Source organism: Acomys minous (assembly GCF_964271855.1).
Source record: "Acomys minous genome assembly, chromosome: 1".
Lineage (NCBI taxonomy): Eukaryota > Metazoa > Chordata > Mammalia > Rodentia > Muridae > Acomys > Acomys minous.
Window position 1 is genome coordinate 172,824,492 of NC_140483.1, and position 15,798 is coordinate 172,840,289.

The window sequence follows — 15,798 nt, forward strand, 5'->3', positions numbered from 1 at the left end:
CTTAAACACGCGAGCCAACTAGAAAAGGAATGTCTCCCTTCTGATGTTTTCACTAATGCCTAACAAGCCTCAAGCACAAACTCGATGAAGAGGTTACCTGATTAGATCATTTTCTTCCTGTTTTAAGACCTCTATAAAGAGGAAGTGGGGACAGGAGAGATGGATCAGTTAGTTACGGGCCTGATTTGAAAGCACGAGGGCTTGGATTTGAACCTTAGAAGCCACATAAGAAAGCTGAGTGAGTGTATTAGTCTACTTGCTAGCCTAGTGCTAGAGGCAGAGACAAGAGGGTTCCAGGGCTCGGTGGCCTGCCAGCCCAGCCTGTTGAGTAAGGTCAAGGCTAAGAGACCTTATCTCAAAAACAAGACAGGTGGCATTTGAAGACCACCACCCACGGCTATTCTCTGTCCTCCGCATGTACATGCATTTGCACACACATGTGCGCCACCCCCACATGAGCACACATACGAAAGAGAGAGGGTGGTAGGAAATATATCTGTCAGTGTTTTTGTTGTTATGTAACACCTGACTTAATCCAAACCATCCCTCAGAAATCACCTTTGAAACTCAAATGGTGAGCAACGTTGTCCTCACTGACATTGAGACTGTGCATCACAGCAGGAATCTGGATAGGTAAAATATGGCCCAGAAGAGGGGGATTTAAATGTAGGTGCCTTTATAGCTCATGGGGGTTAGATTACCCACCGGACAATACATGAGTCTGCTATGCTTATGCTACTTGACAGTGCCCTTCAGACCGTTAAATGGACTCGGTAAACATCTTACTGGGGAAATCCTGTATAAGCTAGTCACAGTGGCACACACCTGTCATCCCAGCACTCAGGGAGGCAGAGGCAGGTGGATATCTGTGAGTTCAAAGCCAGCCTGGTCTACAAAGCAAGTCTAGGACAGCCAATGCTACAGAGAGAAACCCTGTCTCAGAAAAAAAAAAGTCCTATATATGGCAGACAAACTAATGTTCTTTCACTAGTAAAAGTAACGGCTGGATCACACACCCAGTGGTTAATGCAAGACTGCCTGGTCTTTACCCCTGGCCAGGATCTCCAGTTTCATCAAGGACCACATGTCCAGCCAGTTTCCCCCATCATTAGATAGAGCCGTCAGAATTTCTCCCGTTTTGGGAGACTAGAAACAAATTTACACATTTTAAATGGATGCAGATTTGCATTAGCGTTGTCTCTATGCCTTTTCACCCCAGATCGTTACTCATCCCAATGATTTATTTGCTACTGAACCCTTGAGCAGGTGCACAGTCCCCAATTACAACACGGTTTCTATGGGGAAATATGATCCACTTTGTGACAACGTGATTTATGATATAGTTACAGGAACATGTTGTGTCAAAAGGCAGTGTCTGCTCATGCCAAGTTTATTATGCTAATATGTGCCTTCTCCTCGGATAGAAAAACGCATTCAGAGCGGGGAAATTACATCCCTATGTCTTTCTGGAGCGAGGGCCTTCTCGGTTCTTTGTGTTCCTTTCAACGAAGAGCTTGCACACAGATCTACTTACCACGTGTAGTTTTGTAACCGTGGCCCTGGTTGTTTGCCTTGCTTCTGCCACTTTAATAGTGTGTTTTTCCCTTCCTCACAGTCAGGAAACAGAAGAAAACACAGCTATGGAAGAACCAGAATAGGACTTAAGGTCCCTTTCTTTAAAAGATAACATTGTTTCATGTACCCTTGGGCTATGTACAATGTTAGAGAAACACATAGTAAAATGGCTGGTGCAGTGGGGTTCACTAACCTCACTCCATGTCTCTTCCTAAGCATTAAGGAAGGGGTTCAGAAAAATGTCATGGGCTTACCTGAAGCTGTCACTGTGGATGGCCGCCCTGCTCTTGTGTACGTAGCAGACTGTCTGTCCTGCTATGTCCATTTGGCTAAAGCTGGTGATGGGAACTCCAGGATAGTGAACGTACTCCACCTGGCCGTATTGTGGTGGGGAAGTGACGAGGTACAGCAATTCCTCAGGCTTGTCTGCTCCATCCACAGCCAGGAGAGTGGCCGTTGTCAAGAAACCTCTGTCCCCTTCGGCTACCACGAGTGGCTTTGCATGAATGACAATATCACCTGTGTGGCAAGGGGTTTTAGTTAAGATTCATACTTAAAACACACAACGGCCGCTGCTGAAGGCATCACACACTGTCAGACCTGGAAGGCTCATCCCTGAGAATGGCTCTTTGAGCATCAAAGGCACTATGCAAGCTGCCAAGCAAGAAAAGCAACCAACAGTCCTACTCAGCTCTAAGCTCTCTCATCCCTCATCAAAGAACATTTTTTTTTTGCAGGAGATGTAACCATCACAGAAATCCATAAGAGGTTAAAATGCAGAGAACAACTGACTTTGGGGTCCCTAACCCCCAGCAGATACATTACATCACAAAGCTCAGGGAACATAGGGGAAGAAGGGCCAGAAAGACTGGAAGTCAGAGGACTGGGATGTCTCTCATCATATAGGATGGGGAAGCCGCCCATGACATTGTAACAATATGGTTAGCTAAACAAGGCCTACAAAATGACAACACCAGTTGACATGCCAGTATGTATGAGAGAAATCTCACAAGGCTCAGTCAACCCTTAGATGGAGAACGATCAGCAATGAATGGTTCCTGAAAGAGGGAGAAGCAGTCTTCTCCAGGAAAGAGGCCCTGTTAGCTTATCCCATCCCAAGGGGTTAGCCCTAAACATACGTACATATGATCACCACTAAAGGGACTCAGCGGGTTGTGTGTGTGTGTGTGTGTGTGTGTGTGTGTGTGTGTGTAGCAATAAGTAATTAGAGAAGAAGAGGCCAGTGATTTGAAAGGGAGTAGGAGGTGCACTGAAGAAACAGAAGGATCTGGGGAGGAGAGAGGAGGGTGGAAACACTGCAAATACGGCTCTCATGTATGACAGTCTCAGAATGTTTACATTTTTTTTTTTAACTGTGATCCCTGTGATGGCGACTCTTCATTGTTAACTTGTTTGGCTTTAGAATCGTCACTGAAACACAACTCTGGGTGCGTCAATTACAGTGTTTCAGGAGATTGTGAGCGCTAAGGAGTCACCTCGGATGTACACAGCATCATTAAAAGACGGGGCCAGAATACATGAAAAGTGAAGGCACGCTGAGCACCAGTCTTCGTGTTTCTGTTTCCTGACTGTGGATGCAAAATGGGTAGCTAGCTGCCTCAAGTTTCCACCATCATGCCTTCCCAACCATGATGGGCTGTCCCCTTAGCTCTATAAGCCAGGATAAGTCCTCTCCCTCCAAATTGCTTCTTAAGTATTTGATCACAGGGATGGGGACTGTAACATACAATGTCCAAATTGTGCTCAAGACAAAGCTAACCTGCATGGAAAGGCCTTTCCTTGTTTAGGGGACAGAGTTTCTTTGTGTAGCTCTAGCTGTCTTAGAACTGTAGACCAGGTTGGCCTTGAACTTGGAGATCTGTCTGTCTCTGCCTCCCAAATGCTGGGATTAAGGGTGTGTGGTACCACCACCTGGCAAGTCATTTCTAACTAACAAGAATGAGTCAAAGGGACCAAGAGGACACTTCACAGAAGAAGCGAGGACTTGTTTTATAATACACTTAGTTTTTAAAGTTAAAGAAAATGCCTGGATGAGTGTATAAATGAGCACACATGATTAGCATGTAGATTGATGATATCCCACAAAGCAGGAGCTATAGTCCAGTCTCATTTGCCAGAGTACCATTAAAAAGACCATATCTAAAACATAAAGCTTTGAGTTAGAGATGTAGCTCAGTTATAAAGTGCTTTCCTAGCAGGCGCAAAGATCAAACTCAATTCTTAACACTGTGAAATAAGTAAATGATAAAAATGAACAGGGCTGCTTCATGTTGGGCACAGAAGTGGGGCTGTACTGCAGGTGGGAGCTTTAGCCCAAGCCCCAGACTACAACTGAGGAAGTTGGCATGTGGAGGCACTACTTCATGCTAGAGGCTATCCCTTACTGAAAGTTGAATTGGCTTTAAGTCATTCATTATAAGTTCAACTCATAACCAGTGCACTGTGACACTCCTTCAACAATCCATGCTAAACGGGTGAATATCCAACAAGAAGGATAACATATGGAATAACAGATTAAAAAATCCACACAAAATCCAATAAGATTTATTAGGGATTGAAAATGGCCCTGTAGGCTCGTATGTTTTAATGCTTGGTACCCAATTGATGGACCTGATTGGGAAGGATTAGGAGGTGTGGCCTGCTGAAGAAGGTGTGCCCCTGGGGGTGGGCCTTGAGGTTTCAAACATACAGGCCATTTCCAGCCAGTTCTCTGTTCCTAGCTTGTGGATCAGATGTAAGCTCTCAGCGACAGCTCTAGAGCCATGCCTGCTTGTCTGCTGCTGTGCTTCCCACCATGAAGGCTGTGGACTTGCCTCTAAAGCTGGATGGCCCACTGTTGCCTTCATCACAGTATCTCTTCACAGCAATAGGAAAGTAACAAAGACAAGTCTCTTGAGAAAACAAAAATGAAAATAAAACATCAAGACAGTATAATTTATTTTTACATGTATTTATTTGGTGTGTGTGTGTGTGTGCGCGCGCGCGCGCACGCGTGTGTGTGTGTGTGTGTGTATGTGTTGTGATGTGTAGGTCAAAGGACACTTTGATTTTCAGGCATTGATTCTCTCTTCCCGCCATGTGGGTTTGCTGGATTGAAATTAAGTTGTCAGGCTTGGTGGCAAGTTCCTTTACCCACTGAGACATTTTGTTGGCCTGAGATGGTACAGTTTTTAGATAAGTATTTCTAACAAGGGCAACCAGTGCACAAACACACCCATATAGACACACACACACACAACACACAACACACACAAACTCACACACTACGCTGCACATTCTACACCACACACTCACACATACAGTCATATACCACACACACTACACCACACATGTACCTCCAGCTCTTGTCTTGATGCTGCCCTCCAGCGCTGTGAAGACAGAGGGTGAGTATGGGTAAACTGCACACCTGTGCATCCTAAACATCCCCTAAAGGCATCCTTTCTGCCACCGTGGAAGTCAGAACACATCACATCACATCACAGCTGGAAGATGACAGGAGTTTTTATCACAGGCCACAGACAGAACTAGGCAGATGTTCTGTGCAGAGGAGACGGTATGACCCGGCTACTCAGTCTGGCTCTGCTTGAGATAAGTTATGCTTGGGCCGGGGGGATGGCTCACCAGCTAAGGCAGCTGAAGGCTCTTTGCAGAGAACCCGGATTCAGTTCTGAGCACCCACATGGCAGCTCACAAACCATTTGTAATTCCAGTTTCAGGATGTCTGGCACCCTCTTCTGGTCTGCCATGGGTACCAGGCACACATGAGGTACACAGACATAACATGCGAACCAAGCTCACACACATACAAAAAAATTTTTTAAATCAAAAATATAAGTAGATCTCTTTAAAAGATACTTGTGAAGTCGTGAGAAACATAAGCAATTTATAAAGGTCACATTAAGTAGCATAAATAAAAAACAACAGGAAAACAGGGCAAAGCAACATACAAAGAAACAAGAGAAATTCTGAGCTCCTGAACCATTCGTGGATAAATACATCTGTCTACTTACTACAAGGTTTCATAAAGCCGTTTAAAAACAAATGCATGTCAGTTATGGTGGGGTGTGGTGACGTTCTTAGTAACCAAGGATCATTTTTTTTTCTGGCTGCATGCTGAAGTTTCTATTGCCCGACTTCCCTGAACACAGCCTATGACTGGGATTCGGCCACTGGAAGGCATATAAGAAAGATGAACTGCCTTCAAGCAGAGTTGATAAGACCCTGGTCCATGAGGTCTTCCTCAGCCTCTCATTTCCCAAGCAGCTATGGAAGAGGTGACTGGACAGGAGATGGCCCAGGTGCCTGTGGAATGGCTCCGACCCTCACCCTCACCCCCCGTGCTGTGATGCTAAGGCAGTGAGAAGATAGCTTGCACTGACTATGTCACCTGCTGGTGCCAAAACAATGGCGGGTTCCATTTGCCTGAACATCTTATGTACATGATGGTCCTAGTTAGGTTTCTGTTGTGGTGATAGAACAAGTTAACCTGAGTAAAGAAAGGGCTTCAGCTGACAGGTCACACAGTCCATCCGCAAGGAACTGGAGGCAGGAACTGAAGCAGAGACCATGGAGGACACTGCTTACTAGCTTGTTCCCATGGTATCATCAGCCTGCTTTCTTCTACAACCCAAGACCACCTGCCCAGGGGTGGTGCCATCCACAGTGGAATGGGCCTTCCTACATCAACCATTAACCAAGAAAATACCCCCAGAATTGCCCTCAGTGCAATCTGATGGAGGCAACTGAGGCTCCCCCTTAACAGATGTCAACTTGTCAAAACCCAACCAGCACAGTGATGTTTTTACAGGAAGAATAAATATACTCAGAATCATCTACCTTATCTCTCTGACTATCCTTGATCATAGAACACATTTTATAACTGGAGAACAAGTAAATGAAATGAAATATAAGCAACAAAAGAATTAGGATTAACTCATATAAAGAAATAACTCAGGAGTCAGGCACAGTAGCTCATGCCTGTAATCCCAGCACTCTGTGGATCAGGGGGCGGGGGCGGGGAGAGGCAGAGGCAGGTGAATCTCTATGAGTTCAAGGCCAGCCTGGTCTATAGAGTGGGTCCAGGACAGCCAATGGCTGTACAGAGAAACCCTGTCTCAAAACAAAACAAAATATCAGGACAATTGTAATTATACCACATACATGAAATAAAGTTGTTGAGTTTTTAAAATTGCACTTAAATCACTGGGCTTAATTCTGAGCATCCTGACAAGCAAGGCAAAACAAGGAAACGTTCAGTCAATGAAGCATGCATTATGGATCAAAGACTGATTAATCTGAAAATGTTCAGACCCTGGGATTGCAAACAAATGTGATTCTTAATCTCCTGGTACAAGTTATAATCATAAATTATAGAATGGCGGCAGCTCAATATCAAGAACTTAGTTTCCATGGCTAAACATTTTCCTTTCTTTCTTTGTTTTTGCTATTTTGTGTTGAGTATGCCTGTGGAAGGAAGTCAGGAAGTTTCTTGGCCTGTATGTGTGGCCTTACAGCAGCTCATTTCTACTGACAACCACTGGGCCCGGGAAGCATGGGTAACTAACTACACTCTTACCTTTTCTAGCGTCTTCCGTGATGATGTGACAGTCAAACGCAGGCGATCTGTTGTCCCCATCCCAGAGGTAGAAGGTGAAGCTGTCTCCATCCTGGGAATCCATCTTAGCAGTGTGTGTGTATCTCAGCATGTTCAGGTCCACATCCTCCTGGGTGCACTGCATGCCAGCTGAGAGAGGGACCCAGTCCCTCCCTATCTGAAAGGTGCCACTGTCAGGCAGTGCCCTGGCTTCCCCAACTGTCAATGGATATTTTCCCCATGCCCCGAAACCTCTGCTAGGGACACTATGGGGAAAATTCTACATTAGCTTCTGCCGTTATATTTTTTTCCAGAGAAATATATTAAAATAATTAAAGACCTTGGCTGAAAAACAGCTTCAAGCAGAGGACTTTTGACAAAGTCATTCACCAGCACTGGTGCTTCCGAGGTATTTATCATCAGTAATCATGCTGATTAAATATCCCAATTAACGAGACCAGGCAGGCAATCAGTTGCCGGAATTGGCTGCTTAAAAATTAGATGTGTTTCTTTTGGAATTCCCTCTTTTTATTTATTTTAGTTGTAAGTTTTGTATAACTAATAAAATCCTTTTTTCTCCCCTAACATGGCTTGTGTTTCTGAGATCATTGGGTAACACAAAACCAGAATGCATTAGCATTTTCCCAGCCCACTGTCTAGCCTTACTAAAACCTATAGAGAGCTGTCATATTCCCAACACACACACACACACACACACACACACACACACACACACACACACACACACACACAGTAAGTAGAAAGTATACACGGTTAATGTATCTACATCAAGTCAGCCCTAGCTAAACATGGGTTTTTCACAGTTTGGAGCAGAAATTTTGGATTTTTTTTTTTTTTAGAAGAGACTTATAGGCTGGTGGACTGGGAAAGTATTAGGGGATAAAATACTAAACCTATATTGTATTAATAACCCTACTTTGATTCTCTTAAGTTCCGATCATAGCTTGCCCTAAGAGTAGCTCACCAATATGTCTGTCAGATATATTGGGCCAGAAGGCTGAAGATGATGCTCCAACATTATAGAGAGTTTTGGGTGACTGTTCAGGCAGCAAACTGTCTCTGTCATTTTCTCATTTTGGAAGCTGCTAACCTGCACTTCCTGTCTACTCAGATAATTCATTTTATTCCTTCTCAAGTCTCTGACAGGGTTGAAGACCAGATTGTTTAGTTTTATAATTAAGCTTAGATGTTTAGCGGTTAAAATGTTTTTGGTCTAGATAGATGTTTTAAGTTGACAATGATGAGATATAATAGATTTGAATTACAGTCAGAATTTTAGACTCGCCAAGATAGGAAAGATGTTTTCTTCAAGGTTTCCAAATACAAATAGCCAAAACACTATGACTGTAACATTTTTATAAATCCTGATTGTTTCATAGTTCTTATTGCTGTAGGTAGTTTATTATATATATGTTTAATAATATAAATGTATATATTTATATAAAAATATATTTAAAAAAAAAAGAATAGGTCACAAAAAGTCATGCAATAGAACTGGAGGAAAACATCATTTTCAGTGATTCACAATATGAACTACACTGCGGTGTGCCTGGCTGGCTAGCAGGCTAAAACACGTTTAAGTCCTTTGTGTCTTCTCTTTGGTTGGTCATCCATGCCCAGCTCCCAGCGAGGCCTAGGCTCTCCTTCCATTACATCATCACTTCTCTTGAGCTCTTCTACTTGGTGGGATTCCTTCTTCTTTAATATTTTTGCCTACCTGACATTTGCAGCCCTAGGTTTTACTGCAAGTCTGCTGGTAAAGTTATTTAAGGTGCAGTAGTTAAGCTGGGCTTTTTCTTTTTCTTCTTTCTTTCATGAGATATATTTGTAAATAAAGATTTTCAAACAGACTCTTTTTTTTAAAAGCAGGCAGCATAGGATCTTATTTAACTTTTCCTCTTGATAATACTGTCCCAGAAAATAACAATAGGGCAAGGCATTTTTGCCCTCTAGTTTCTAATTTTTCCTTTGCATTGAGTTTGGCATGGCAGGATCATTTGATGCCAGAAAAAGGGAAGGAAAAAAAAAAGAGAGAATCTCAAAATGAAAAAAAAATATGAAGGGGAACTAACAAGAAAATAAGTCTTGAGAGTCCAGGGGGGCTGGAGGCCTGGTCCCTAGCCTCAGCTAGCAAGCCTCAGTGAGCCCGAGGGAGGTGTGAGAAAACGGTGTGCAGCCTGCTGGGGCCCTGGACCCATCTGGATCTTCTCATAGCTGAAGCAACTCAGGCCCCAAGCCACCCAAAGCGTGTGCGCTCTCACTGGGTTTCCGCCTCATTACGCTTGGAAATGAAATAAGGACACAGCTGTACCTCAATTTAAATCAGTGATTGCCCTTCTCTCTGACTCTCTATGGTACCCACACTCTGTGACAGTCAAGCTGTTCCCCACAGAATGAATCCTGGTTGCTTTCCTATTCCAAACCGAGCTGCATTAGATTAAGACCCAAGCATTCAGGTAACCACACCGAGGCTGGCTAGAGGTCCTTGCTGGTCTCCAGCCACCACTCAAGTAAGCCATGTGACCCACACGAGTCAGCTGACCTTCTCCAGTGGCTGACCCATGAGTCACGATAGATTGGTCATTACCATGGTGCCTATAATCTGAATAGCCTAGAAATGTGCTATTACAGGACTAAGAGAAATCAAGAGGGCACGAACAAGCTCCTGAAACAGAACCAGAGTGGCTTAACCCTTCGTGTGCCTCCACGTTCCCGTGCTTTTCACCATCTATTAAAGCATTAGGTTTGGGAATGTGTACAAACCCAGGAGTGTTGCTTTACGGTCGTGCGGTTTGCTGGATCCTAATGCAGCAGTCACTGAGATGTGACAGGCATCAGTGACCGGGAAGTTTCCCCCTAGTGTAGTTTTTGACTCAAGATTTTTGTCCTCTCAAGCACACCTTCATGGGGCTGGGAAGAGAGACTCCAGAATAAAGACCCGCAATCAAGACAGGTTTCAAGTGTTGCCATGCTCCTGAGGGTGGCTTAGGGCCTGGCAGAGAAACTGAGAGAAGCGATCGGAGTGGGAGAGAAGTGAGAGAGGCGGACACAGACCTTAGGAAGGAGTGAAGACATACAAGCAGAAGAGGGAGGGAAGGAGCGGGGGAGGGAGGGAAAGGAAGAGTGGTAACAGAGTTAAAAGTTTTCTTAACAGGAAAAAAACAAATATTCTACCTTTGAGTGAAAACTGTGCATAGCCAAGAGTGAATTTAACTGTACAAGTGCGCGTGCTGATAAGATTCATATCTACCTTGGGAAATGAAGGTTAAAGGCCACTCTGGGGCTAGACAGACTGCTTGGCGGCTAAGAGCCTACACTGCTCTTACAGAGGACCAGGGTTTGCTTCCCAGCAACCACTTCAGACAGCTCACAAGCACCTATAATTCCAGCTCCAAAAACTCTCACCTCCGTGGGTGCCTGCACACACGTGACACATACACGCTCACATAGGCACACGTACATTAAAAATGAGTGAATTGTTTTTAAAGGGCCCCTTACCTTAAGCTGAAGTTCCCCATTTCTGGGAAGTCTTTCAAATACATAGTGAATCTGCTCCCTGGGTGAGTCTTTATCTATGGCTGAAAGAACAGCACTCGACAGAACGCGCGTATCGCCCACAGCCACTGAGACTTCAGCCTTCCTGTAGAAAGGAAGGAAAACGCCAGCGTTGGTATGAAAACGGAAGGCATAATCCACCAGGAGACACTTTGGTTATCACGGATTATCACAGGGCCCAACCTCAAGAATTAAAAAATAATAATCAACATCCAAAGTACTGGAAACTGAGTCGTATATCGAAGTTTGAAAAAGGAGTGTGACCAAAGTCTGTAAAGGGAGTGTGACCCAGCAGCCATGACTAGGGTGCTGGTGAGAGATGCTTCACGTGGCTCACATGTGTAGAACGTTATAATTTTATGTTAGATGTAGTGTATATGACGGTTTTGCTTCCATTCTTTAGTTTCATGCTTACAATGTCTCCATGAAGAAAGTAGGTCAGGTATAGTTCCAACTAGACAGAGCTCTACTGAAACCAACTTATATAGTGTCCCAAGGCTCTTCCTGAGTGCCTTCCTGAGGTTGATACTCTTTTGTTATCTCTGGTCCTTTAATCTCTTATCCTCCTGAAAAGGCCCTGGTGCATGTGGTCTTTATAGAGGCTCATCGTCCTAAAGAAACGGAGCTGCCGGGTTGGCTCCTGGCATCTGGACAGCTAGCTGGGAGCAGGACCAGATGTGGTAGTGAGCAGATGCCACTTCCATGTGGACACGGTGGGCTTCCCCAGCCTCACCAAGTAAGGAAGGGCTCTCTTCCCACCAGTGTTCTGGCTCTCCTCTGTGATCACAGTGAAAGCATATGATTACTTTCATCTGTCTTTGAAGATTTGCTTCTGAGAAAGATGGGGATGCCTGAAGTCCTTAGCCTTGGGACTAAGGGCACCAAGCCTCACAGCTGACATCAGCAAAGACAAGGTCTTCTGCAGAGAAATGAACAGGGGGTCAGACTTGTCTTCGTGTTTCTAGAATGGGGAGAACTGCTTCTTATAATGGTGACAAAGACTATTTGTGACCATTCACTATGCACAACCTTTGGAGGACTTTTATATATCTTACTTGTACAATCCTGTGAGAAGAGTGTTAGCCTCATCCCCATCCACTTAAAGGGAGACAGAATATTTAAGGTCACACATGTGATAATGGCTGCTGACTCGCCGTGACTCAAGACTTCTTAACCACTAGTTATGCCCTGGGTCTTAAAAACAGAAAGAAAGAAACAGAAGTCGGAGATGCAGGAGGAGACAAAGAATAGAGGAAGATATTCTGGGATGAAGTAAGAGGTGTAAGAGAAAGTGGGACCCACTGCTTCCTTCTGCAGGAGACAAGAAGGAAAGGGATGTGACAAATGTCTGGTGACAGACAGGCCAGTCAACCAGATCTGATCACTGAAGTTCACGCATTAGTATTGAAATGCCACATTTTGGCCCATGAATATGATCAATAATTATGCTAATTAATTTTTTAAGCAAAGGATGGATTCTGAAGCAAGATTGAAAACGATTTGGGGATTTTGTAGCTGTAGCTGTTACCTGGAGGTTAGCAATGAGGCTAGCCTTCTCTGGTCTTGGTCAGCAAATGGCCAAGGAGTTTTAAAAAAAAAAATTTATGTGTATAAAAGAATTAGCAAAGTGTCTGCCACTTAGCAAGAACCTAATAAACACCAGTTTCCATCTTTCTGCATTCTTCAAGCGGTGATTACAGAGATTTGTAACAGCATAGAATCCTCCCACCCACCCCCGGTCACAGGTTTTCCTATATAGTCAAGACTGACCTGAAAGTCACTGTATCACCCCAGGCTTGCCCCAAATTCATCCTGCTTTCTCTTGGGTTTCAGAATTTCAGCATCTTCCACTTTTATAAATCGATGTCAAGCCAATCTGACATGCCAGCATTGAAATAAGGACACAGGCATTTCATATATGTTCTTCATGGAACTGATTCTGAGAATCAGTCTTCCGAAACACTCTCATCAGCATTTCCCAAGACGCTTTCTTCAGAGCATTTGGCAACCAGTAAGGAACAATGACAATCTGACAGGGTAAGGTGGGGACTTGTCTGGTCTCTTTTCCCCTACATAGTCCAGGAGCCTTTTGGAGTTTGGAGGGTTCTAGGAAGGTGTTTCTATCATGTGAAACTCAGATGACCTATTTAATGTTTAATGGCTACAGCATTAAATAAGGGGGAGTCTCAGTGGAGATCTCAAGAACCAAACACGTGTCTACAGCTAGCCCTAAAGGCCTGCTTGGCCTCATAAAGATCCCTGGAGTCTATGGACTGTGACAGTTGACAATCGCAGAAGAAACTGCTGGCACTACAGAAATGTAACCCCATGAAGAGAGTTGTCAACAAGTTGTGCAGTTCACAATACTAAGATTATAAGAAGTAGCATTTTGATATGGATAGTGGGTTATTGATCCCACCATCCCCACTATGGGATGCAGAACTGATTGGCAGACAGTGAAGAACCAAGAAGATGAACAAAGTGGGACTGAGTATTTCCCTTTATCGCTTTTAGTTAAAAGTTTGATGAAATCTATCATGGGGACTGTTGGCTGTCAACATTGTAACTAGAGTTATAGATTGCACTTTGCACGTGTGTGCACAAGTATGCAAGAGCATGCATACGTGCATGCACATATGCATTTTAGTACTATGTGCTCAGTTATTTTATTTTTACAATAAACTTGAACTTTTAGGAAAAGATCACATCACTTAACGACTAACTGGTTTGGCTTCCTAGCATTTGCCCTGGAAGAAGCTCCTGATGCCTGAGTGGTAGGGCAGTTCTAGGAGGTGGATAGATGGAAACCTTGCTTCTCCCTGTGGAGCTGATGGAAAGCTGTTAGCTTACTTGCTTAGTGTTGGCTTCTCGTCATTCACGGGAGTGATATTTACGGAAATGGTTTTAAGTGTTGTATGTTTCCCATCGGACAACTGGACCACAAAGTCATCAGCAGAGCTCTCCGAGTCATCATGGACGTAGGCCAGCTTCATTCCTGGAAGATGAAAAAGGACAGGGTCTTTCTTCGTGTTGAGCCATCCGCATGCCACAGACACTCTGTTTTAATATCAGTCTTTACTGTTCAAAAAGCTTACTCATCCGTGCATTAGAGTGACATGAGGTCATTCACAGTCTGTGGGTGGGGGAGCTGTGGAACCAGAGGAGCTGGGCAAGAGTAGGGTATGGACGTGTCCAAACAGGAAGTCTTGTCCCGAGATCACAGGAGTAGGACAGCTCCATCCCTGCCCCGAGCCTGCATAGCCCTGTGTCCTCACTCTTACCCTCCTGAGAAGGTCACACAGCCTGACAGCCAGGTGAAACTTCCTCTCCCCTTAAAAGGTCGTGTCTAGCAGCATCTGAAATTCCTCCTTATGCAAATGAGACATCCTTAGTACCCTAGCCCTAGCCAATGATGTACACTCACCCCAAAAGCCACTCCCCAAAGATTTAAAAGCTGTTGCCCCTCCCCCGCGATTAAACAAGCTGCCCCACTGAAGCCCGCCTCCTAAGAAATCTGTTTCTCCCACACTCACCATCCACTGTGACCCCGCGTTGCACCCACCCACCCCATTAAGTGTCACTCCCTCCGGTCCAGCCAGGCGCCCAACAAGCCTGGATACCCCAAGGGGGAAGCAGACACGGGGTGGCAATAGTCTATTAAATTTCCTTATTTAAATAAGGAAAATGCAGAAACCATATAAGAACAAACACATTACGGTGTTTAAGTGAATCTGAGAAAATGTGTTCTTATAGGAAATTAAAGTAAAATCTGTCTTGAGCCATAACAGAAATGAATCGTAAGTATTTCCAACTTCACTATAAAAAAAAAAAAAACAAACTTAAACCTTTATGGAGTAAAGCAGGCAAGGAAAAATGAACAGAAGATAGAACATGTTACTATTTCTTTATTGCTTGCAAAAGTACAAGGAAAGTGTCTTTTTGGATCACTTCCTCTAGCTGGGCTGCCTTATCTGGCCTCAGTGGAAGAGGATGTGTTTAGCCCTGGTGTACAGGGTATAGGGCGGGAGTTCCCTTTTCTGAGGAGAAGGAGGAAGGGGAAAAAGGATGGGAAGTTGAGACTGGGAGGAGAGATGGGGAGAGTGCTGTGACTGGACTGGGATGTACAGTGAATAAAACAAACAAACAAACCAACAAACACACCACCGTTAGTCATACTAACTAAGCCTACCTAATGGTCCTTTCGATATTCAGTTGAAAATTTTAATTTACTATTTTCAAAACTTACTACAAAGCTCTAGAAATACTGAGGTTTATGTAAAATATTTGCTGACATATGGCCATTAATGGCAAGAAGTGAAAAATGATTATTTAAAATAGGAAACAGCTATGAAAAATTATAGTACACCCATATAGTAAAACATTGTAGCTGTCAAAGCTATGCCAGGTACTATTTAGAATGTACACAAAATGATGATTATAATGTGAGTCACCTGACATGGCAAGGGTTTGGTGAGTTCTGTGTGTTTAGGGGTGGGATATTTGTGAGAATATATTCAAATTGTTTGTAACTCTTAATATAGCCATAAATTAATTAAAATAAAATATCAGTAAAACTTGACATTTGAAATTGTCATCAAAATATGCACTTATGTAAGAAATTTTAAACTTTTGTTCAACTTGACTATACGACCCAAACTCAGACAATGAGTACATGATGCTTATTTAATCTGATAACAATAATCAATAATATCACTTTTAAAAAACTGTCTTAGGCCTTTGAATGGCTCAGGAAGTAAAGGTTCTTATCTTCACACCTGAGTCTGAGCCCCAGAATCCATGTGGTAGAAAGAATGAACCGAATCCCACAAGTTATGCTCTGACCTTCACATATCAGCTATGGCAAATAGGCAACCCCACAATTTCCCTCAAATGCACAAAATAAATAAATAAATGTAAAAAAATTAAACTGTATGTTTTATTTTCCTTTAGATAAAGTTTCCCTCTGTAGCTAAGGCAAGCCCTGAAAGCCTTGATCCTCCTGCCTCAGGCTCCTTAGGTGCTGGGAATACAGG

General features: G+C 43.7%; 1 protein-coding gene across 8 annotated transcripts in view; it reads right to left on the reverse strand.

Moving 5' to 3' along the window:
* FREM1 (FRAS1 related extracellular matrix 1) overlaps positions 1 to 15,798 on the reverse strand; it is a 144,800-nt gene that overhangs the window by 49,125 nt on the left and 79,877 nt on the right. For 7 of the 8 annotated variants that reach the window (XM_084777577.1, XM_084777575.1, XM_084777574.1 and 4 more), the window contains exons 21-24: positions 13,616 to 13,760; positions 10,709 to 10,850; positions 7,172 to 7,367; positions 1,830 to 2,094 (exon numbers count right to left, since the gene is read on the reverse strand). In XM_084777577.1, coding sequence (XP_084633703.1) covers positions 1,830 to 2,094; positions 7,172 to 7,367; positions 10,709 to 10,850; positions 13,616 to 13,760 — 748 coding nt within the window. Of the gene's footprint in view, positions 1 to 1,829; positions 2,095 to 7,171; positions 7,368 to 10,708; positions 10,851 to 13,615; positions 13,761 to 15,798 lie in introns of those variants that run through there. The other variant, XM_084777581.1, reaches the window with a different exon arrangement.